This window comes from Triticum urartu, chromosome 2A, assembly GCF_056163025.1.
Source record: "Triticum urartu cultivar PI428250 chromosome 2A, HENAU_Tu73, whole genome shotgun sequence".
Lineage (NCBI taxonomy): Eukaryota > Viridiplantae > Streptophyta > Magnoliopsida > Poales > Poaceae > Triticum > Triticum urartu.
The window spans coordinates 13,124,144-13,150,346 of NC_141874.1; the positions used below are offsets into that span (position 1 = coordinate 13,124,144).

At 42.0% G+C, this 26,203-nt stretch overlaps 1 protein-coding gene across 1 annotated transcript; it reads right to left on the reverse strand.

Moving 5' to 3' along the window:
• Window positions 1-12,342: 12,342 nt before the first annotated feature.
• On the reverse strand, window positions 12,343-15,848 carry LOC125530781 (ATP-dependent Clp protease adapter protein CLPS1, chloroplastic). The gene is made up of 3 exons (XM_048695184.2): window positions 15,561-15,848; window positions 14,455-14,592; window positions 12,343-12,995 (listed from the first exon to the last, which is right to left on the reverse strand). The coding sequence occupies exons 1-3, from the start codon at window positions 15,647-15,649 to the stop codon at window positions 12,734-12,736; spliced, it is 489 nt and encodes a 162-aa protein (XP_048551141.1). The 5' UTR covers window positions 15,650-15,848; the 3' UTR covers window positions 12,343-12,733.
• Between the last annotated feature and the right edge of the window lie 10,355 nt (window positions 15,849-26,203).

Below are 26,203 nucleotides of genomic sequence, written 5' to 3' on the forward strand. Positions count from 1 at the left end.
TCGATGAACACAAGAACAGTCTGCGCTCCAAACACCCGGAGCAGTGCGACGATTGGATTACATGTGAACACATCAGGACTTTCAGCAGTTGGTTGGAAACACATCTCAGAGGTGACAACACTGTTTGTGATGAGTTGTACTTGTTGTCCAGGGGACCATCTTTGACTGCATTGACTTACAAAGGATACGAGATAAATGGGAATACATTTTACACGATCGCCCAAGATCAAAAGAGCATCAACCAAAACAGCGGTGTCCGCTTTGATGCAGCAACTGAGAGCGGAAAGGACACATATTATGGTTACATAGTGGACATATGGGAACTTGACTACGTACCTGATTTTAAGGTCCCTTTGTTTAAGTGCAAATGGGTCAATCTGTTAGGTGGCGGAGGACAGGTAGACCCACAGTACGGAATGACAATAGTGGATCTAAAAAATCTTGGGTACACTGACAAACCGTTCGTCCTAGCCAATGATGTGGCACAGGTTATCTATGTGAAGGACATGTCTACCAAACCGAGAAAAAGAAAAGATAAGGAAGCGAATACATCATACGATGAGCCAAAGCGCCACATAGTTCTTTCAGGAAAAAGGGACATCCTGGGAGTGGACGGCAAGACAGACATGTCTGAAGATTATGAAAAGTTTCATGAAATTCCTCCCTTCAATGTCAAGGCTGACCCAAGCATCCTGATAAACAATGAAGATTATCCATGGTTACGGCACAATAAGCAAATGACACAAGCGAAGAAAAAGTGAAGACTTTCTCCCGCAACTATTATGATGATACCATGCCAACTTTGTAACACACGAACATGCTACCATTGTCCGTTTTGTACATGCACATGCTATGTGGGTGAAATTATGATACCATGCCAACTTTTAAATTTTTCAGAGTTCATTTGAAATGCTTTCATGTCTTATGGTTCGTCCCTCGTAATACCATGACCATTAGTCCCTGGCCCATGCCAACTTTCAACTTTCAACTTTCTAAAACTAATGGCACTAACAGAAAGTTTATAATTTTGCTCCTCGCCCCTGGCCCATGACCATTAGTCCCGGTTTGTGCCACAAACCGGGACTAAAGGGTTGGTCCTCGTTGCGGGCAGAGTTTAGTCCCACCTCGCCAACCGAAGGGGGCTCACACCGGTTTATAACCCCTTCCCTCTCTGCCTTGTTGAGCTCCTCTCAAAGTGAAAATAGATGCCCTAATAGAGAAAAGTTTAACCTAAATTCATAGTGAATTTCTCTGAAATTCATAGAAATTTACTAGGAATTTAGGTTGAATTTTCTCTATAAGCGCATCTATTCTCATTTTTTTAGTAAGTTAATCACAAACTTGTGATTCAAACAATTTTCAAAGAATTCAAATTTTAACTATTCAAATTTGAAAACTAATGGCACTAACAGAAAGTTTATAATTTTTCTAAAACTAATGGCACTAACAGAAAGTTTATAATTTTGCTAACCTAAAAGCAAACAGAATTAAAAATTAAAGCAAAAAACAAAAGAAAATAAATAATGCAAAAAACAAATCAAAAAAACAGGAAAAAACAATTTTTATAGTAAAGTTAATCACAAAATAAAATAAATAAAGCAACAAAGAAAACTAAAAAAGTGTTTTCAAATTTGAAAACTAATGGCACTAACAGAAAGTTTATAATTTTTCTAAAACTAAAAGCAAAAGGAATAAAAAAATAAAGCAAAAAACAAAAGAAAATAAATAATGCAGAAAACAAAACAAAAAAACTGGAAAAAATAGCCACAATAAGTATTTTGTTGTAAGTAGAAACAAAATAAAATAAATAAAGCTACAGAAAGTTTATAATTTTGCTGACCTGAAAGCAAAAAGAATTAAAAATAAAGCAAAAAAAAAGAAAATAAATAATATAGAAAACAAAACAAAAAAACTGAAAAAAAAATAAAAATAGCAAAAATAAGTATTATGTTGTAAGTAGAAACAAAATAAAATAAATAAAGCAACAAAGAAAACAAAAAAAAAGAAAAAAATCTGGAAAAAAGTGAATTATCCTATCTAGGACTCCGTTCCAAAATAACTTTCGAGAGCTTCGTACCATCATGCACCTGTTACTTTCGCCTAATGATGAAGACATGGTTTTGTTGAATCCTTTTACACTAGGCAACCTCCCGACCCCTCGGAGATCCTCTCGAACATGAGAGGAAGAAGAGGATAAAAAAAGAAGAGGAAGAAGAAAAAAAAGAGGAGAAGAAAGAATAGAGGAGTTTCTCCTCTATTCATTCTTCTCCTCTTTTTTTTCTTCTTCTTCCTCTTTTTTTTATCGGGAACGAGGGTCGTCGAGGGACATAGATGTAGTGTCGTCGTTGTCGATATACCCCCTCCCGATAGCTTCAACACGTGGGGGGGTCGATATTACCCCCTCCTTGAAGCGTTCTCGAGACCACCCCAAACCCTTGAAGCGTTGTCGAGGCCACCCCAAACCCTAGAGAAGCAGCGTCGAGGCCACTAATTAATATATATGATTCCTTACTATGATTAGGTAGCTAGTTCTATGTTTGCCACTAATATATCCATCTGTCATGTTTGAATAATAATTGCCATGTTGTAAATATTTGTAGAAACTATGGACACCGTCCGAGACGAAGCAAAAGAAGCGTTGTTGAGGGACATAATCGCAGAAGGAAGTGATGCCATCTCGTTCTTTCTCAACGACACCGATGGTCTGGAAGGAGAGGGTGAAGAAGCTGGCTACGGTGACCTAATGCCGGTGCAAGAAGAAGAACATGAGGACGGCTCCGGTGACCCAATGCCGGTGCAAGAAGGAGACCGTGATGACGGCTCCGGTGACCGAACCGAGTCCGGCCAGGTATATATATTAGTTAAGCCTGTGCTGACTAGCTAATTGATGCATTCATTGTTTTGGTATGTACACATATTAATTAAGTCTTTGTTCTTTTTCCTAGACCTCCGGATCGAGCACAACTTCGGTAAAGAGACGAGGCACGAAGAAAAAGTTGAGCTCGGATGAAAGGTTTGAGATCATAGCAATCGCGCCCGATGGCCAACCGATTGAACCCATCCGAATAAAGAACGCATTTGTTGCTCAGTGCGGGGTTCTGGTTAGGGACAAGATCCCGATCAGCATCCAGCAATGGTTTAAGCCGGCTACAGAAGACCCTGAGGTGTCTTATGTCAATGATATGCAGAAAAATGATCTTTGGACTGAACTGAAGTCAAATTTCACCCTACCGCCAGAGGATAATCCAGAGAAGCCAGTTAAAGAGCAATTAATCAAGTCTTTTGCTCTTAAGAGGATGGCAGAACTATTCAGGAGGTGGAAGAAAGAGCTGAATAAGTTTGTCGAAAATAATGAGACACCAGAATTCAAGGGCAGATATGAGAAGATCAGAGATCACTGGCCCACATTTGTGGCCCACAAGACATCGGAAAAGAGTAAGAAGATGTCGGTGACAAACAAGCAAAATGCTTTGAAGAAGAAGCATCACCATCGCACGGGGTCAGGTGGCTACCTCGTAGCCCGGCCTAAGTGGGCCAAGACTGAGAATGATCTGGTTGATAAAGGGATCGAACCAGAGACAATTAACTGGCCAGACCGTTACCGGACTTGGTTCTTCGGGGCTGGCGGAACCTTGGATCCTGTAACAGGGAAGTGCATTTGGACGAACGATCAAATGGACATACCAGTCAGGAAGCTTAAGTAGTATATCGAAGCAGCGCAGCAATGGACATTCTTTCCAGACAGAGAGAACGACGAGCTCACAATGGCCCTCGGGAATCCTGAGCACCCTGGACGGACACGAGGCACGCCAGGCTCCATTCCGTGGAAGGTTGGGTTTCCGGACGCAGGCGGTTACAAATCCCATGATAGGAGGAAAAAAGTGCAGCAGACCCAAATGCAGGCGCTGCAAGAAAGGGTACAAGTGATAGAGGAACGAGAAGAAAATCGCAGCAAACGTACTGCCGAAGCTTCCCCCGAATCTACCCCGCCATCTCAGCGGAGAAGCAGCGTGACTTCCACCGAGCTGCTTCAGCCGGAGCATGCCTTGACGGCTCCTGCCAGCTATCCCGTGGATGCTATCACGGAGTCTCAAAATTGCCACCTTATGACGCAATTGATGAATTTGAAGGTCAAGGCGGCTGTTGGCTCTGTTTATCCTACTGAACCCGGCGCAACTTTTCACTGATGGTGGATGAAATAACGGAGGGATTTGAGGACCTCCAGCTTGACCACCCTACCGGTGAAGGGGAGACTAGGCTGGGGTCTGCTCTGAAGACTCCATGCCTATGGAGGAAGGAGCTCATCAACCTTCCGAACTGGACGCCTCCGCCTCCTCCTCCTCCTCCGGCAAGTCAGGGCACTCCGCCTCCTCCACCGCCTCCTCCTCCGGCGAGTCAGGGCACTCCGCCTCCTCCATCGCCTCCTCCTCCGGCGAGTGACGATCAGGGCACTCGACCGGCTCCTTCTCCAGCGCGTGGCGGCACTCCACCTCCTTCTCGGCCTGCGCCGACGCGCCCGAGCAGCCAGCCTCCTCCTTCTCCGCCTCGTCAGCAAGGGCGGAAGAGACCTGCCGCCGCTCCGGCTGCTCCGGCGCGTCGTAGTCCTTCTCCTCCGCCTCGTAAAAAAGTAAAGAAGACAACCGCTCCGTCTGCTCGGCCGGCGTCTAGCAGTACAGCTAGAGGCGGGAGGACATACAGATTCAGTCATTCTCTGAAGACTCCAGAGAAGTTACCATACGAGAGGACCCCGGAGGAGAATGCTGAGATCGCTCAAACCGAAGTGGATGACTGGTTTCAAGGGTTGAAAGCAAAGAGACATCCACCTCCGGAGGAGAAGGTAGATCCGGTGAAAGCGAAGCGCACTCTGGCTGCCCTGACAAAACCACCCAAGTCTCCGCCGAAAGGAAACTATGACCACATTATTGGAAAGGAATTTGCCGAAGCGGAGCGGTCGGGAAGTACTGTCAGTGATCAAAGGCTGAAAGAACGACGAGCTAGGAAACAAATTGCCCAGCTCGGCGAACAAGCGAAGCAATCGTGCCCCCCGCTCAAGGTGCCTAGCGACAACGTCGCTAATGATCCGAGGATGGTGCCCGGTTATAGCAATCTTGGCGATTACCTGCCCGACGATGTACATTATGAACCCATGGAGGTGCAGATACAAAGATACGAGTACGGGAAGCCTCTCGTCAAAGATGAAATATCTCTATCAACGATGATGCGAAGATTGCATGATTGATACTTGAAAATCTGCAGAGACTCTGGGGGAGGAGTACTTTGTATGTGAAAGTTAAAAAGGAGCATGACCTCGTTGGAATTGAACTGTTGCCTGTTTCATTTGAGGAGTTCTTTCATTTTTTCAATCAATTGGCCCTCGATAAAACAACGGTCACCTGCTACTGTCTATAAGTAGTACTACTTCTATCATTAAGTCTCACTATATAGCTCAGCTCTTTCATTGCATGTATTTATAATCATCCTCACTATATTATGCAGATTGAAGATCGCCGAATTGAAGAAAAGACCATTCGGTGATATTGGGTTCATTAACACATATCTCATAGATGCAACTCAGGTTAAATTTCATGCCGCAGCTACGGAGGCCAACTTGCTACGATCGTTGGTAATAAATGAAAACAAAGATATAATACTCTTTCCTTACAACTTCAAGTGAGTGTTACTGTCTTGTGCGTATTCGGTTTCCCTTATATATTAGTCAAGGTTATAGTAATGTAATTGATGAGTTATGCATGCGTGTGTAGTTTCCACTATATTCTCCTAGAGATTAAGCTTCAGCAGGGACTAGTAACCGTTTTAGACTCAAGACGAAAAGATCCCCAGGACTATGCAGACATGACTCAAATACTCGAGAAGTAAGTTAAATCGATCATTATCTACCATATCAGCAACTTTGTTCATTTCCTGATATATCAAGTAATTGTTTTCTTTGTCCGGCAGGGTTTGGAGAAAATTCACCAGAAAAGCTCCGGGACTGCCGAACGAGCTGCAATTTAGACACCCGAAAGTAAGTACTATAGTAGCATGTTCCGCGCATCTACTAGTGATTCAAGCGCTAGTTTCATCAATACCATTTGGCATTCTTGCTTATCAGTTTGATTGACCTCTATTTCTTGTAAAGTGGTTGTGGCAGGAACAAGGGAATGATTTCTGTGGATACTACGTTTGCGAGTCCATCCGCCACACGACCTGTGAGCGGGGCTATACTGACGAATAATATGAAGTACGTAAATAACAACATTCACAATTTTATTTTATTACCATCATTTGTGTTGAGTTTCATTCATTCATATATATATGTATTGACCCCCTTCTTTAAATTAGATGTTTCGGAAGCGGGATGAACTCCTAGCACCAGCTCGCATGCGAGCAATTCAAGAGAAATTGGCGGCATTCTTTCTTGACCACGTGATCGCTGAAGACGGAGAATACTATGTGGACCCTGAGTCCGTATGATTATATTTGTAAGAGATAATTATTGTATATATGTAGCCGATAGTGTCGGATAGATATACGAGAACTTGTTGTTCGACCAATCTCTTGGAGAAGGAGAGGTGGTCGATATCACTTCTCTCTGTATGCATATATGTTCATGACGATCTTCTGTTTCCTTCGTTTGCTTACTAGCTAGTTAGCGTGTCTAGTCCTCTCTATACGTATGTATAGTACGTAGCGTCGACCAAGCACGGACATAAGAGAGGACACTTCTCTCTATTAATTATAGCTAGCTAACACAATATATGAAACTATGAAACACCTAAATTGACCCCCCAAAACCCCCAACCCCCCCCCCCTTTCAAAAAAAAACTAAAATCCCAGCCACAGAAATGCTGACGCGTGGATGCCTATTGGTCCCGGTTGGTGCCATCAACCGGGACCAAAGGGTCTCCTGCCTGGGCTCCGCGCACTGCCCACGTGGAGGCCCATCTGTCCCGGTTCTGGATTGAACCGGGACTAAAGGGACAGGGCATTAGTACCGACCCTTTAGTCCCAGTTCCAAAACCGGGACAAAAGGCCCTTACGAACCGGGACAACAGGCCATTTTTCTACCAGTGTTCGTTAGAATAATCGAATGACAGCAAATTAAATTAATCTGTACCAAAAAATGAGCACCTATCAATTAGAGATATTCTTGAGTTTGATCATCTTCGTGACCTTTTCCATTTGCCAATATCAGAGAAGGTCTTTGCTGAGATAGCTCATATGGAGTCATTTCTTCGGATCGATGGCAGTTTTATGGAAATTTACCTCCTGGAAGGTATCATTTTTGGACTTTCACAGCACAACCTGCCAAAGTAGTGGAGAGTTAGCCTTAGCCTTGTTGTGGAATCTTGCACTGAGCCAGGTCTCTTGTGGGTGTCGGTGGACCCGTACGTTCACTGTCCGGAGTCGTTCTCTTCCACAGACACGCACTAGCTGCAGGTAGCAGTCACATGATGCACGGGTGTCGCTGTGTCTGGTCCATAGCTGGCGGGAGATGTTGACGAGTTACCAGCATTCAAACTGCGAGCGAGCCGCACACTAGCTCTGACCATTGATTGACTAGTCTATTACACATGCATATTTCTCCCTAATTGGCATGCATCCATAGCTCGTGTTATACGTGAGTTCAGTGCAAAGTACCAGAATCCAATTTACTCTTTTTTTAGGGGAATTCCTAAAGACCTAGTAGAAGGGAAAAAAGTTTGTTACTCTCTCGGTTCCAAATTATACGTACTACATACGTCTGGATTTATCAGTCCCCTTCGTATTTTAGGTCAAAATTTGACCTAGTATTTGACTAGCAAAAATGTTCATGCATGTCATCAAATATTGTTTTCTTGGATTCATATTTAAATGTAACTTTCAATGATATTATGTTTGCTACGTATAACTTATATTTTATTAGTTGAGGTCATGGTTAAAATATGACCAAATACGAGGGGACTAGTAAATCAGGATGGGGGTAGTAGCATATTAGTTTTAGTGAGGACATACCATTAGACAAAAATGTATACATTTGCCGAATAAGGATACCTTTTTTTCTTCTGGAAAGCGTTGTTGCTCAACCGACTGATTAGTTGCGTGCGTTGGCCATCTTCGGAGCCGTCCAATCCGAGTTTTATTGTTCTGCACTCAGCACACTGCCCCACCGCACAAACGTCTTGCAACATGGCTCGTGTTACAAACAGGTTGCAGACAGGCCGACCAATGGGAGCGGCAGTGAATGGATCAACAACATGGCTCGTGTTGCAATGGTAGAAAATGTTATGATATGGAGCGCAACATGGCTCATCTTGTAAACCCCTCAACACAACACGAGCCGTGTTGCATGGTATTTGGGGCGTTTAGCTATATCTTGATGTATGTGTGTGTGTGTGTGTGGGGGGGGGGGGGGGGGGGGGGAGGCAACTGTGGGAGACTTGTTGCAATCGTAACGTACGTCATGTTGCAATGGTAGAAAGTGCTTCAAAACGGAGCTCAACACGGCTCGTATTGCAAACCCCCAAGCACAACACAAGCCACGTATTGCAAACAGCTGGGGGAGCAGCTTGCCAGCGCGGCAACCATCAGACGATTATTGTCCATGCCATCCAATGGCTACAAAGGCGACGGAACCGATTGGATCATCACCCATCCGATGCAAAGCATTCCTTCTCCCTAGCGAACCCACCTTAGGATTTATTTTTTTGAGCTAAATATATCAGTGGTGCTTGAACTTGCCATAGATGTTTATTTTGGTGTCTAAACTTGAAAAATACACCGAAATAGTTCTAAAACTTGGTACGAACGTGCAAATACGGTGCCAATGTTGTCCGTAGATGTAATATACGTCGTCTTGCCATTGTATATGGCTGACGAAAATTAACATAAAAATTTGGACTGCATGAATCGAACCTGCTACCTGAACTTCGGGGATCCCTGTGCTAGCCACCAGAACAAACATGTTTTGTCAACAAAGAGAGTCCCTCAAGTATTATGTATTGAACAAAAAAACTCTTATGTGCATAAATTGACTGCAGCCAGTGGCCCATGTTGGAAACATTTTTTTAAATGTAAAAAGTATGTAAATAATAATCATAATAATAAAAGTTAGATTCAAATATTCATGTGTTATTAATATTTACCTCATGTTACGCAAATATCGGTGTGCACACAGAGTAAATATATAGAGGTATGCAATAAAAAAAACTTACTTTTAGAAATATTAACTAATTATTTGGAAAATACTATTTTAAATATAACATATGAGTGTTTCAAACTGTTCGTAAACAAACATTGAAAATACACAGTCATGGATTATATTTAACATTGATATACAAATATATAAAATGTACAGTCATGAATAATATATATGAATTATAACAATGTTTGAATAATATAAATAATTCATTTCTTTTAGATTACCATTTGTAAATATTCATTCAATTATTCAAACATTTAAATAATTATTCACATATTTTAAATTTTTATATTTACAAATATTTTTAAACAATCATGTATTATATTTAAAAAGGAATTTTCTAAATAATAAGTCAATATTTCTAAAACTTACAGGAACATTTTTAGTAAGTTATTTTATTAAACTCCTCTATATATTTATTTTTTGTGCACACGGATATTTGTGTAGCATGGGGTAATTATTACTCACACATATTTGAATCTTCATTTTATTATTATGATTAGTACTAATATGCTTTTCACTTTTTTTGAAAAAATAACGTGTGCAAAATGGGCCACTGGCTACAGCCAATTTATGGGCACAAGACTTTTATATAAAATACATATAAATGGAGTTGCCATTTTTATAACCAGTACATGTTTGGTAATAGTGGGTATCGCAACTAGCGGGCACACATCAGGTTGCTTGTTCGATTCCTGTCCGCATTTTTTCATTCTTCATATTAATTTTTCTAATGTACTGACATGCGGGTCCACTAGTTATAGAGTCAAGTAATAATTTTGTTTCCTAGCTACAATTGAGGCCTACGCCATGTCAGTGCCACATCATCCATATACGGGCCATGTGGACGCACTTTACATCTACAGATGGGATTATCACCGTATTTGCACGTTCGTGCCAAGTTTTAGAACCAGTTCGGTGTATTTTTCAAGTTCAGGCACTAAAGTGAACATCTATGACAAGTTAAAGCACCACTAGCGTATTTACCTCATTTTTTTTCTTGACACATACTTCAAGTTTTGTGGAGTATTTCAACGTGAGAGGTGTGTGAGGGGTGCCCCGTGTCTTAGTGAGTAACAATACGTTCTTGCATGCATTGGATATGGGACGACTTAGTGAGGTCCGTTAAACACAATAGCTCATTATCCACCCCCCCCCCCCCCCCCCCCCCCCCGTGTTGCAATGGGGGACAATTTTATTCTAGTGGTTCAGTGTAGGAATTTTTTATCGGGTTGAAATAAAGATACATTGTGGGAAGTGAATCCATAGGCAAAGGTAAACAAAGATATGGTGTGATAGAGATTGTATATGTACAACTACGGGATTTGTTTCCTTAGAAACATGGAAGTGAGGATCGGCTTCAAAAGTAATAATGTTTTTTTTGCATGGTTCGAAAAAATATCGGTTGGACGGGGCAGCTATTCATTGGATGGGTGGAAAAGACGGAAGCGAAAGCAACAAATTCACTTTTAATAGTACATAATATATCTGAAATTTTTGAAATATATATTATTTAATTTAAATTATTAATTTCATAATAAACATGTTTATGTGTGCTAAAAAGATCTGTTCAAGTATCAAAGGTAAAAAAATAATCGTGAAAAGAAATGGTTATAAGTTTTCAAATTTTCCTATATGTGAAAAGAAATTATGTATGTGTTAAAATAAATTAGTTGTGTATTCCATAAATAGTCCACGTAGAAACAGTGCCCAAAATAATCAAATTATGTATTTATTTGAAGATTCTATTGTATAAGAAAATAAGTGTTCACATGTTGTAAAACAAGTTTTATTTAGTATAGTTTTTTAGAAAAAATATTTTCTAAAATAAATGTTAATATTTTATTAAAAGCTGGTCATGTTTTGGAAAAAACAATTGCATATACCAAAACATTTGTGAATATAAAATGTTCATGTTTTGTTTTGAAAATGTCCTTGTATGTGCCCATATATCTTACTACTAAAGAAAATTTCACACTTCTCTAAATAAATGTTTGCATGGCTCATTAAAATATTGCAATAAAAATAAATAAAATAAATAATAAAAGCATAGAAAATATAAAGACATAAATGATAAAAATAAATGAGAATAAAAATGTGCTATTGGTCCTATTGTCCATTCATCCACGTGAGCGCTCCCCTACAACAAAAGGAAAAATCAAGTGTTGGCACATTTGTTCCTTTCATGAAAATGAAAAAGGAATTCGCGCGCGGAAGGGGGAGGAGAAAATGCCGAGGTCGGGGTCGGTCGGACACGCATCTCAGTCGGGGTCGGGACAAGTTGCGTTTTAAGGGTGGACATGCTACTGGGCAGGTCAATGATGGACATGCAACTGGGCCTCGCGTGCGAATGCGTGTCGATGATGAACATGTAACTAGGTCGAGCGAGTTGCATGCCGAGGATTGACATGTAATAGGGCCAGGTCAGGATAAGTTGCATGTCGACGATGGACATGCAACTGGGTCTCGTGTGTGAGTTGCATGTTGATGGGCATGTAACCAGATCAGAGTCAGCCAAGTTCCATGTCAGAGATGGACATGCAATTGGGTCAGGGGTCAGGCAAGTTTCGTATCGAGGATGGACACAAATTGTGTATCAAAGGTGGACATGCAACTGAGTTAGGGTTGGACAAGTTGCGTATGTAGGATAGACATGAAATTAAATTCGAGACCGGTTAAATCTGTGTCGAAAATAGACATGCAACTAGACCAGACAAGTTTATGTGTCAAAAGTTACACGTACAGCTACAGTGCACAGAATTTGTAATATCCCTGAGTTATATATAAAGCTGTTGAATCAGAAAAGAAGAAGAAAAAACTCCAGTTGACGGAATGGTTGAAGCCCCCATCACAAAAATGGCGTTGGAGAAAAAGTAATGGCACAAATAGACAACTAACGAGTAGGCTTTCCCATCTCCTTTTTACTCTGTTCTCTTAATTTCTCAAGGCATCGACAATTCGTGCGTGGTCAGCTAAAAAGAAATACAAACGTGGCAAAGGCACAGCCGAGGTAAAACGATACGAGCACAAGCCGTCGCGGCAGCACAAAGAAAAAGCACGAATCTTGCCGTTATAAGTCGAACAATGAAGAAATTAGATGAGATGTGAATTAGCAAAACTTTTGATTAAAACTATTTAAGAAAGATTCACAAAATCCCTACTTTAATACTAAAAGATATACATTATATAAGCATTTCTACAAACAGTATGCATGACTTACGGTGAAGTTGTGAATACATAGTCTTATTTTCACTGTTCTCTGGAAAAGAAATGTTGACATCTAGGTATTGGTCTATATTAGTGGACATATAGGGTCCGACATCGGCCATATTGGTCGAAATTTCGGTCTATATGGGATGATATGTGTAAAAATGATATTTACAGAATGATAGGTTATATCTATGTTGGTAGACCCCCAAACTGATATATCGGTTGCATCGGCTTCGATTTAGAAGCATGGAGGTAACCATGTCCATCTTTAACAACGAGCGCCTTGTATCTGTATATGCAGGGGTACCTACAAACTAAGTGGCAAAAAAAGCAACCCTTATTTCAGCAGCCACCACTTGCAGGTTCAATTGAGCTTCGTAGGCCATTGCCCCTCAGCGCTGTGCAGTGCTCCTCCGCTTCCGGCTGCGAGCAGACAATAACTACTGCCATCCCATTCACGTGTGCCTCTTGCATGATATTAACAGCATTGTCGACGGTCATCCCAGGGATAACCTTCATCAGGACTTGGACAACGTACTCCCGCCTGTTTTCATTATCATTGTGCAGGACAACGCGGAATGGAGGTGACATCTTCCGGGATTTCCTGCAAGTGAAAAAGGATGCGAGAATATCTTGGTGTTCTAAGATTTATAACCAATGCAAGTAAATGTGCCAAAAATTTCACCCAAAAAACGGGCAGATATCTTGAAATTAGTTTATCAGATCTCAAAGTTGAACCTGGTAATACTGAAGATCTGTCAGTTTTATTAAACTATTTATGTTATTGCCTCATATTATGTTAGCTCAAGCGTGTTGCTTATTCTCAGATCTTATGCATCACATTTTTCTGCCATTTTTTGTGATTTATTATACCTAGTAATATATTTTATAATCCAACGAATAAGATGGCAACTGATTGTTAATTATATCAATTTCACAACAATAAAGCAAAATTCAACAATCATATGATGTACCCCCTCCGTCACATAATATAAGATCATTTTGCAAGCTAAAACAACATGCAAAATGATCTTATATTATCAGACGGAGGGAGTAAGATTAAACACATATTATTATTTTTCAAGCTATAATGCCTTGCAAAATAATACTTATTATTTTTGTTCAAGCTATAATGCCTTGCAAAATAAACCACAAGATAGTCCTCCTCATGCCTGATGGCCATTGCTGTTTCACGAAAAGTCAAGCTAGGCTCATTGATCTGTCATTGTTCCTTATGTCCTATACCACAAGACATTAAATGTGAATATTTCAACCCTGAAATTGAAATGTGCAGATTTTTCTTTAAAACGAGGCAATGCTTACATGCCTATATCTGGTACTAGAACGACGTGCCTACATCTGGCACTAAAACAGCACTCCTAAACGTACAACCCACCCCGCACAAGAAACTTCATAGTGACAGTTCTAACAGTAAACAGGCCGGGAAATATAGCATTCATGACAACATCTCTATAGTAAAGGCATTTCGAGTCTTCACTGGGACCACCATATGTGCATTGCAGATCATTAACTTCATGACAAGTTGACATAACTTGACAAGTACAGTTATATATTGATGAAAACAAAAACATATACTAGTTATAAAACAGTTAAGCTAGATAAACTAAAGACCCTTGCTGCTATGAATAAGTGTGGCTCATAGCTTTGCCTTGTGAAGAAATAAACTGGCTTTGTGCTGTGGCAGTAATAACAATGACTAGGGAGTGGTTAAGTATTGGGCGTTTCAAGTGAAGCAGCTCACACCACTAGGATAAATAACATTCTTATTTGTTTGGCATCACCTGAAGTAGTAGATTGTAGTTTTCAGTTTCCATCAGTAGGTGGGAAATTACACTCAACTTGGCAGGGTTTAGAATCTATTTCTGAGATCTGAACCGATACTGTAAAAATAATCTATCAACTTTTTCCAAACAAAAGACATATCCAGTTCTTGGAATTTGCAGTTACAAAGGGGAAAAAAAGATTTATGCAGAGGCCAAGGGGAAACCATCTTTTTCGAAAAAAGAAGGAAAAAGATTCACAATAAACAGAAATAGACTTACTTCTTATCGAATTCAGATTGACGGCCAGGAGAAACTTTCTCTGCTGGTCGATCAAGCACACCACCACCTTTGCCTGGTGCAGCTGCTGTGATTACAATGGGGGTGGCAACATTTGTCTGTAGAAAGAACATGTATTTCCTGGGAACATGGACAACCAAAATGAAAGATGAAAAAAAATCCTGCAAGGGCAAACACGGATAAAGACTGCATAACAAACAAATCTTTCACCAATGTATTTTTTTCCCAAGAATGAATCTTCCATCTAAACTAAAAGTTCTTGAAGGGGTTTGTAACAGCTCTTGCTCACAGTTCAAGCTCAGCTTTGTCCTCACTTGTCATAACTAAAAACTAAAGGGGTTTCAACACTATACAGTTGAAAGGATGAAAGCCACTGTTTTGATTGCACAAGTCCTTGAACAAGAGTGGACGGGTACAAAAATACAGTATATTAAAAAACAACAAGGGTTCTGTTGAAGTCAAATATTCAGTCTCACCAATAAGATACCGAGACTTGCATCACATTTGGAATGACACAAAAAAGATACTTCATCGGAAAGAGGTCTACGAAGACTTGGGCAAACATCGACGTTCACTGGCTCATTTGGCAAAGAAAATAGAGTGCGTGATAAGAAGTTAATCAATCAGTGGAGTATTCAGGAGCAGCAATTTAATCATTCGAATGTTTTGTGATTTTTTTAGATAATATTATAGTAGTCTTAGACTTTGTATTTTGATGAGCCTCCACTGAAGCAAGCTGCAGGCAACAACAGCTATTTGAACAGGGTGAACCCTCTCTTCTATTGACAGTACAGCAACAGCAGTTCCTTATAATGAAATTGATGAATTATGGCCTAATCTTGGAGCGATTTTCAAGAAAAGTGATGCCGAAAATCGATAACGGCAGCAGTTACTCCCGGAAAAGCTTTCAAAGCTATCACTGAACTGGAATGAGGGAATCTAATCTATTCACCTGCTGTTCTACAACAGAAACCCCTATTACTAGCCTTATCTTATCGGCCAAGCCTGAGGGCCGAGGCGCCATCCAAGACAATCCATTAAAACAGAAAGCATCCATGAAAAAGAAAAGGAGAGGGGCGCGGTCGTACCTGCCACCCAGCGGTTGTTGGGGGAGCGGTTCGTGGAGAGGGCGATAGAGGGCGGAGGGGAGGCCGGCAGGGGAGCATCCTGGCAGCATAGCGGCCGGGGCGGGGGCCGGAGCGGAGCAGCGGAGGCTGAGCCGGCTGCCGGAGGCCGGGGCGCAGGGGAGCGACGAGGTTGGGCGGGGGATGCCGGGAGGGCGGCCGGCCAGCGGTGGAGGAGATAATGCAGGTGAAAGTGCGGTTCTTTTTTTGTTGGAGGGAGGAGATAATGCAGGAGAGAATGTACGGCTGCTGTGACCCTGTGAGGCTGTGAGATAATGCAGTAGGAGCGCTCGCCGATGAGCCGGCCCAGCGCGCGGGGCCTTAAGCGCCAGTTTTTCGTTTTTTTTATTTATTTTCTTCACTTTTGTTTATATATATATATATATTTAATTCTGTTTTTAAAAAAAATTAATCATGCATTTGAAAAAAATGTTAAACATGTACAAAAAAAATTAGATCTCAAAAGTAGAGAAAGTAGATCTCAAAACGCATTGGAAAAAATGTTAATCATGCATTTCAAAATTGCTAAACATGTACCCCCTTCGTCCGGAAATACTTGTCCGAGTAATGGACGTATCTAGATGTATTTTAATTCTAGATACATCCATGTGTATCCATTTCTACGACAATTATTTCGGGACGGAGGGAGTACAAATATGTTTCAAATGGACATGAAAAGTGCAAAACATGTATGAGAAAAGGTAGATCTCAAAACATAAATATGTAAAAATGTTAATCATGTATTTTTTTTAAAAAGTTAACCATCTATAAGCAGATATTCTTGATGTAAAAAAAGAAAGTACAAGGTGTATGTAAAATGTACAATGTGTATAAAAAAGTAGACATCAACAGATAAGAATTACTAGTTAAGAGTATACCTTGCAAAGGTCATTTACACCTTCTTAGGCACTGGCAAGTGGCACGTTACATGGGCACCACTTTGTCGCGACATGAGAGTTTTCTCTCTTTTTTTTGTAGATTCATTTTCAAAATGTTTTATCTCGTGAACTGTATGTTCAAATGCCGAATCGTTTTCACCGTTTGATTTCTCATGTCGAGATCTTCAAAACTCGATCACATGTTAAAAGGTTTCGATCAAAACAATCACGACAAAAAGGGCAGCCGAAAGCACAATTTTCCCAACTTTTTTCCCTTTTCGAAAAGCACAGGTGTGTGCCACCACGAGATGCAAATTTACGCTTCTCGTGGAAGCAAAACAAATCATGATTTTTTCCCTTTCCTCGTAGAATTAAATCTGTGCCTTCACGAAACAGAAAAAGAACTCACGCAAAAGGAAATTAAGGTGTTTTTTTCTTTTCTGATGCGGAAGCAAAGTTGTACTTCCGTGGAAGCAAAAAATTAATCATGTAAAAAAATATTCTTGGACTTTCCTCTTTTTTTTTGAGAAGCACACTTCTCGTGGACGCAAATTTGTTACTCCGCCATAAGCAAATTTGTGGTTCTCGTGGAAGCAAAAAAGAAAAGGAAAAAATGATGCAAAAAAAGATTGGTGATTTTCTCTAAAACCTAGGAAAACCATGCGTAAACCGGTAAGCGGAAAAACCCTAAAAAAACCATATAAAACCCAAAAATACATACAGAAAACTAAAATAAATAAAATCTAGAGGGAGCGCTAGCACGCGACATGTGGCAGGGGCAAAACGCACCACTGGTCGTTCTCTGAGCCCACAAAAGTGACCCTTTAGTTAGTTGCTCTCGTATTAATCATACACGGCAGCCACCCCCACCAAAGGGTCCGGCCCATTTAGCACTTTAGCAGTAGTCTCGTTCTTCTCGCCTTTTTGTTACCGGCTCTTTTCTTTTTCTTTCCTTTTTCTTTTTAGGCCAGGTTTTCGGTGTTTCTTTTACAAACTTTTTACATTGTCATTTTTCCCCAGTTCATTGTTTCGATTGTCATTTTTCCCCAGTTCATTGTTTCGCAAATTCATGATTCCTTCTTAAATTCGTGAACACTCTTCAAATTTGTGAATCTTTTTCCAAATCTATGAACTTTTTCACATTCACAATTTTTTAAAATAGGTGATCTATTTTTTCAACTTTGCAATTCCTTGCAAATCCATTATTTTTTTCAAAATCCCCGAATCTTTTTCGAATTTTTGAACTTTTTTCTAAATTGTTGATCCTTTTTTGGACCATGTTTTTTTAAAAGGCATGAACATTGTTTTTTCAAATTCATGAAGTTTTTCAAAATTTTGAACCTTTTCATATTTGTGATTTTTTTTCTAAACATATGAGGTCTTCTGAGATGTTTTTCCAAATTTCATGTTATTTTACTAATCGTTGACCATTGACTGTTCAAACGACTGACACCGAGAGAAGCGAAAGAACAAGCATGCGCGTCGCCGACCAAGTTCCCATTGTTGTTAATTTGCGCCAGGGCCCGGTGATCTCGCGCATGTGCGCCAGGGAAGAAAAGTGGCGTAAAGGTGCCACATAGGAGGTATCTAGGAAAACAAGCCCCGACCGTCCAAAGGACAAAATCTGCGCAAAAAAAGAGGAAATGAGGATCGGGTCGGCCCGCATTAGACCCATGAGTCGAAGCAGGAGGAACGACCCCTCACCTGTCGTTGATCATTATGTCGATTCATGGAAACTACCTTGGACAACTCAAGTTCCAGGAAAAATACACATGTTCTTATGGAGACTTGCAAAACATGCACTTTCGGGTGAGGACGCACGAGCACACTGAAACATGGCACCGTGGTGCACTTGTGGTCTTCATGGTGATGGTGTCATGGACTAGGGGGTGCTAACCATGTTGGCTCCTGCACATATGGGTCGGCCAAGGACCCCAAAATGACCAACCAGTGGGCCACGTTCATTGGGCCCTAGGAGAATCAAGATGGAATCTTCTGAAGACTTGGTGGGCGATCGTCGGCACATTTACCCATAGATGTAACCGACCTATGTGGAACCCTAGGCACCTCCGGTTTCTATATAAGCCGATAGATGAGGACCGTAGACGCCAAATCATACACACACGATCTCGTGGTAGATCAACATGTACTCCTGTACCCCCTCAATCAATACAATCAAAGCAGGATGTATGGTGTTATTTCTTCGAGAGAGCCTGAACCTGGGTAAAACATGTGTCTCTGTTACCATCACACCCAGGCTACTAGATCGGGACCCCCTATACGAGATCTGCTAGATTTGACTCCGTCATGTGGTACCCCGGATTCATGGCGTCATTCCATGCCAAAGTCCTCGATGTCTAGCTGCGTCTAGGCATTAGTTGATGGAGAGTTGGCGAAACACCTTCGTGCAATTACACTGCCGAGCACCAAGCAATTGATTTATTCTATGGTTGCCACACCGTCACACGATGCGTTCATTCGTCTAGCAATTACATTATGGGCTATCTGGTGGGCTAGGAGGAAGGCTATTCATGACCAAGTGCGAGCCCACCCGCCACTCACCAGTTCATCACTCGATTCATCAATAAGCTGAATGTGCTACCAACAAAAGGTACGAAGGATCCTGCTGTACCAAGAGTAACAATATAGCAAAACCTAAGGCACCCCTGCCAGGGTTTGGAAAGATCCATGTCGACGTAGAAATCTCAAGAGCGCATGCAAAGGGATTAGTAGTGGAGTGTGTCGAGATACAACTGGTAAATACCTTGGAAGCTCGGCCCTGGTGATCATGGGCATTACTGACGTAGCAACTTTGGAAGGTATTGCATGTAGAGATGGTTTATGCTTGGGGGAAGATCTGATGCTACAAAACTTCATCATAGCCTCAGACACAAAGCAGGTGGTCAATGACATTGACAAAGGTAGCAACAGAGAATATGGATCTATCATTAGTGAGATCAAGCTTAAGGCATTATCTTTTAATTGTAACATTTCTTTCGAAGGTAGAGCTGCAAATATCGACGCAGATACGTTAGCCAAGTTTTCACATTCCTTTCATCAGGGACGACATGTTTGGTTGTCTGAACCCCATGATCCGTTTCTTATACCACAATATGTGGAATTCGAGCAATAAAACTCGGTTGAACCCCTAAAAAACTTTCATCGGTTATTTTTATTTGTTTAAAAAACAAAATCTCTCATCAAATTTCGATTCACGTGCAAGCAAACAGGAGGGCCTCCTTCAAAAAATAAAATAAAAAACATGAGGTCTCCTTCCTCTCAAAAAACGGTCGCTAGGACTTACCAGATGCACATGCAGTCGTACGATTGTCGTTGTCTGTGTTGATCTTCTCTGTTGCCATAGACGCAAGCGCACACGTAAGCTAGAGACTTGATGCAAACCTAAGCAACAGACGTACTCGATGTTAAATCATGCGCACGCAAAGACACAAATCATTATGCTGTCACTGTGGTAGTATAGTAAGCATAAATATTACCATAAAACTAAAAAAGGATAACTGTTGCCATATGACACATTGCGCACATCAATTGAATACACGGTTTCTTGTGTCACCGCTGAAAATCTGGATCAAAGACATACTAATTTCTATGGCTCTACTATGAAACAAAATCAACACCTACAAATATTACTATTAGCCCTGCACACCACCCACCAAGACTACATAGTATCTACTATGCATTCAAAGAAATTAGATACCTATCAATAGTTACTGTTTTTTTTGCAAATTAATAGTTATTGTTTGTAGCTTATGAAAGGCCCCAAGAACAATTCACTGATTTGATTTTGGTCTCACAATAAGGTGCCAAGAAGCCAACCCCACCTTGGTAAGCACAATGCGATATTTGGGCCAAATTCGCCCATATCTTGGCAAAAGGTCTAGGAAACCAGCAATGTTGGTAGTTGTCTTCATTAATTGACTTTCAAACATCCATGGTAAGGCCTTCCAAAGCTTTGTGAGACTGTTGGTCATCAGGGCTATTCTCTGACATGCGGATATCTATGGAAGATGATGCATCCCCTCTCTTCAGGCTGTTGTACATATTTTCACACAATACACATGGAGATAAATATCATGAGACCTCACAAAAAGATCAACGGTCGGACATGTTGGCAGAGGGGTTCGGCTATGGTGTGCGTGGTCGAGGGTAGAGGGGGTCGACAACGATGTTGGTCGGGGAGGAGGTCTTGAGAGGAGGCTTTGATTTGTGGCGGAACTAGTTGGGGCTGCGAATATAATTTTTTTTGGTCCGGATTATGTTGGTCCCTTGCGCCCTCTTTCATGCCAGCATGTTTGGACCCAAGTATTTCATACTCGCGCCATACACGATCCCGTCAAGCAATGTGCCATGCTTGTGCTTTGGCTGCAGATATAATGACGACAAATATTGTTGGTAGTGTATAATAACAAGATCTCCAATAGATGGTTTGCCTTTATTCAGGTATTTCTCTCTACAGTTAACCCCCAATCAACAGTTATGTTGTAGCAAGTTGTGTTGTGTTGGTAACTGTAACGTGGGCAAAGTTCAAAAAAAAAACTGTAACGTGGGCAACTTGGTAACATATTTGTGTGATATTACTAATTATAGCATGAATAACTGGGTAACTACATAATTTCCATGTTGGTAACGATGACATTTGCAACTGTGTAACTACAAAATAATCATGTTGGGAACAATAGCATATACAATTGGGTAACTTAATAATTGTCTCGTTGGTGACTATAGCATATGCACCTGGCACACATAGTTGTCATATTGATAGTTGTAGCATATGAGCATAAGAATGCCAGTAACAGTATGTGCTAACTTATTACCATCGTGGCCTGGTAGACCATGACCGTTGGATCTGAGGAGAAACACTGACATCAACCTCGTTCCTAGGGCGATGAACAAATTGTCCTCCGGCAAGTCTCCTCATCTACCATTTCACGACTTATTTTAAATTGGGCCAGTGATCTTGGTTGTGTTGCGTACATACAAATAAGCTATGGGTTACAAGACATACAAAAAAAAGTTGTTGGTCTACTTGGCTATTGGCTATAAGGACCAAACACTTGAGGTCAAGAATTCAATTCCACCCTTAAGCATTTAGCCAAGCCGTTCGGCTCTAAACCTAAAAATGAAACGTCTGCCAGCTAACTTTCTCATTCTGAAAATGGACTATGCACCAAACGTTTTGTTGTCCCATTCTTAAAACGTCGCTGAGTGGTTTGCTTGGAACGTTTAATCGTCCCATTCTTAAATTGGGCATATGTTTCTCTCTCTCTCTTTCTCCTTTTCAAGGCATCGTACATCTCTCTCTCTCTATCTCTCTCTCTTTTTCCAAGTTTGCATATATGTATTTTTTGAAAATGGAGGCATACCCCCGGCCTCTGCATCATGATGATGCATACGGCCCTCTTATTAAAAATCCAGAAATAAAGGCACTAGTAGAAAACAGGGCTATGGTCCAGGCCGGCTCAGCCCATTAGTCCCGGTTCAGTGTAGAACCGGGACCAATGTGGGCATTGGTCCCGGTTCGTGAGCCCAGGGGGCCGGCCGGGCCACGTGGGCCATTGGTCCCGGTTCGTCTGGACCTTTTGGTCCCGGTTGGTGGGACGAACCGGGACCAATGGGCCTCGCTCCTGGCCCACCACCATTGGTCCCGGTTGGTGGCTTGAACCGGGACCAAAGGCTCCCCTTTAGTCCCGGTTCATGCCACCAACCGGGACCAATGAGGTGCCTCTATATACCCCCTCGCGCAAGAGCAGAGCACAGTGCTCTGTTTTTTCTGGCCGAGGGGGAGAGGGCTTTGTGGTGCTCTAGCTCACCTCCTATGCACATGAGGTGTTCGATGGAATGCCCGAGCCACACTACTTAAGTTTTCTCCTCTCGAAGCTCGACCTCCAAACTCCATTTTCCTCGAGATTTGTCTAGATTTAGCGGTCCGTCACGCCCCGTCCCCGTCTTCACCGCCGTCGATCACCCGCGCCGATCTCATCACCGACACCATCGTGGTGAACCTCTTGTTCTTATCTTCTTTCTGAAAGGAAAAATATTCTTACCTGTATGTTTAGATAGATACTTGTATCATTTTCTTACATTTATTATTGCATCTTATATAGTGCGATGGTTTTGGTATCCGCCCCCGTCGGCCCTCGTCCTGTCTATGATTCGGATTTGGTATGTATATTATCTTTATAACTATTGGTTCATTTATTGTTTATGAAAATTATGCCGACCAACGTGACATAGATTTTATTTATCTAGGATGTATGTGAATCGGAAATGCCAACCGACCCTATTTTCGAGAGGTTAAATTTAGTTGAAGAAGAAAACAATTTGTTGAAGGAAAAAATAAAAAAATTGAGGAGGAGAAGATGATATTGGAGTTGCATGTTGCGGATGTCGTCGATGATCACAAGATCAAGATGGATGCAATGCGCTTGAAGATTAGAAAGATTAGAAAATATGCCATTCATACCGAGGCTTGGTATCATTATGCCGTTGGATCAATTGTTACCTTGGTTGCGATTATGATCGCATTTGTTTTCGCATTGAAATCATTTACATTGTTTCAATGTATGGTTTAATTAATTAGATGCTCTGGAGAGCTATATGTTGTTAGATGAGAACTATGTATGCACTTTGGTTTTAATGTGATGATGAACTTCTATTAATTTGGACACTTAATTATATATAATGCACGCAGATGAACCGGCAATGGATGTACGGTGACAGACACACCCGCGAGTACATTAAGGGCGTGCATGAGTTTCTCGATGCGGCTGAGGCAAACAAGCAGAATGGTTTTATGTGTTGTCCATGCACTGAATGTGGGAATACGAGGTCTTACTCTAACCGGAAAATCCTTCACTCCCACCTACTTTACAAGGGTTTCATGCCACACTATAATGTTTGGACGAGGCACGGAGAAATAGGGGTTATGATGGAAGACGGCGAAGAAGAAGAGTACGATGACAACTATGTGCCCCCTGAATACGGTGATGCTGCAACGGGGGGAGCTAGTGAAGATCAAGAGGAACCAGACGATGTGCCCAATGATGCTGCCACGGGTGAAGCTGCTGAAGATCAAGAGGAACCAGACGATGTGCCCGATGATGATGATCTCCGCCGGGTCATTGTCGATGCAAGGACGCAATGCATTAGTCAAAAGGAGAAGCTGAAGTTCGATCGCATGTTAGAGGATCACAAAAAAGGGTTATACCCCAATTGCGAAGATGGCAACACAAAGCTCGGTACCGTACTGGAATTGCTGCAGTGGAAGGCAGAGAATGCTGTGGCTAACAAAGGATTTGAGAAGCTACTGAAAATATTGAAGAAGAAGCTTCCAAAGGATAACGAATTGCCCGACAGTACATACGGAGCAAAGAAGGTCGTATGCCCTCTAGGATTGGAGGTGGAGAAGATACATGCATGCCCTAATGACTGCATCCTCTACCGCGGTGCATACAAGGATCTGAACGCATGCCCGGTATGCGGTGCGTTGCGGTATAAGATCAGACGAGATGACCCTGGTGATGTTGACAGCGAGCCCCTCAGGAAGAGGGTTCCTGCGAAGGTGATATGGTATGCTCCTATAATACCACGGTTGAAACGTCTGTTCAGAAACGAAGAGCATGCCAAGTTGATGCAATGGCACAGTGAGAACCGAAAAAAAGATGGGAAGTAGAGAGCACCCGCTGACGGGTCGCAGTGGAGAAAAATCGAGAGAAAGTACTGGGATGAGTTTGCAAAGGACCCAAGGAATGTATGGTTTGCTTTAAGCGCGGATGGCATTAATCCTTTCAGGGAGCAGAGCAGCAATCACAGCACCTGGCCCGTGACTCTATGTATGTATAACCTTCCTCCTTGGATGTGCATGAAGCAGAAGTTCATTATGATGCCAGTTCTCATCCAAGGCCCTAAGCAACCCGGCAACGAAATTGATGTGTACCTAAGGCCATTAGTTGAAGAACTTTTACAGCTGTGGAATGGAAACGGTGTACGTACGTGGGATGAGCACAGACAGGAGGAATTTAACCTTAAGGCGTTGCTGTTCGTGACCATCAACGATTGGCCCGCTCTCAGTAACCTTTCAGGACAGACAAACAAAGGATACCACGCATGCACGCACTGTTTAGATGACACTGAAAGTATATACCTGGACAAATGCAGGAAGAATGTGTACCTGGGCCATCGTCGATTTCTTCCGACCAACCATCAATGTCGAAAGAAAGGCAAGCATTTCAAAGGCGAGGCAGATCACCGGAAGAAGCCCGCCATGCGCACCGGTGATCACGTGCTTGCTATGGTCAGTGATTTACACTACGTAATCTTTGGAAAGGGTCCCGGTGGACTAGCTGTTCCGAATGACGCTGAGGGACACGCACCCATGTGGAAGAAGAAATCTATATTTTGGGACCTACCCTACTGGAAAGACCTAGAGGTCCGCTCCTCAATCGACGTGATGCACGTGACGAAGAAGCTTTGCGTGAACCTGCTAGGCTTCTTGGGCGTGTATGGGAAGACAAAAGATACACCTGAGGCACGAGAGGACCTGCAATGTTTGCACGAAAAAGACGGCATGCCTCCGAATCAGTATAAAGGTCCTGCCAGCTACGCTCTTACGAAAGAAGAGAAAGAAATCTTCTTTGAATGCCTGCTCAGTATGAAGGTCACGACTGGCTTCTCGTCGAATATAAAGGGAATAATAAATATGCCAGAGAAAAAGTTTCAGAACCTAAAGTCTCATGACTGCCACGTGATTATGACGCAACTGCTTCCGGTTGCATTGAGGGGGCTTCTACCGGAAAACGTCCGATTAGCCATTGTGAAGCTATGTGCATTCCTCAATGCAATCTCTCAGAAGGTGATCGATCCAGAAATTGTACCAAGGCTAAGGAGTGATGTGGCGCAATGTCTTGTCAGTTTCGAGCTGGTGTTCCCACCATCCTTCTTCAATATCATGACGCACGTCCTAGTTCATCTAGTCGACGAGATTGTCATCCTGGGGCCCGTATTTCTACACAATATGTTCCCCTTTGAGAGGTTCATGGGAGTCCTAAAGAAATATGTCCGTAACCGCGCTAGGCCAGAAGGAAGCATCTCCATGGGCCATCAAACAGAGGATGTTATCAGGTTTTGTGTTGACTTCATTCCTGGCCTTAACAAGATAGGTCTCCCTAAATCGCGGTATGAGGGGACACTGACTGGAAAAGGCACTCTTGGAAGAGACTCAATAATATGCAGGGACGGATATTCTTGGTCTCAAGCACACTACACAGTTCTACAGAACTCTACCTTGGTGACCCCGTATGTCGATGAACACAAAAACAGTCTGCGCTCCAAACACCCGGAGCAATGCGACGACTGGATTACATGTGAACACATCACGACTTTCAGCAGTTGGTTGGAAACACGTCTCAGAGGTGACAACACTGTTTGTGATGAGTTGTACTTGTTGTCCAGGGGACCATCTTTGACTGTATTGACTTACAAAGGATACAAGATAAATGGGAATACATTTTACACGATCGCCCAAGATCAAAAGAGCACCAACCAAAATAGCGGTGTCCGCTTTGATGCAGCAACCGAGAGCGGAAAGGACACATATTATGGTTACATAGTGGACATATGGGAACTTGACTACGGACCTGATTTTAAGGTCCCTTTGTTTAAGTGCAAATGGGTCAATCTGTTAGGCAGCGGGGTACAGGTAGACCCACA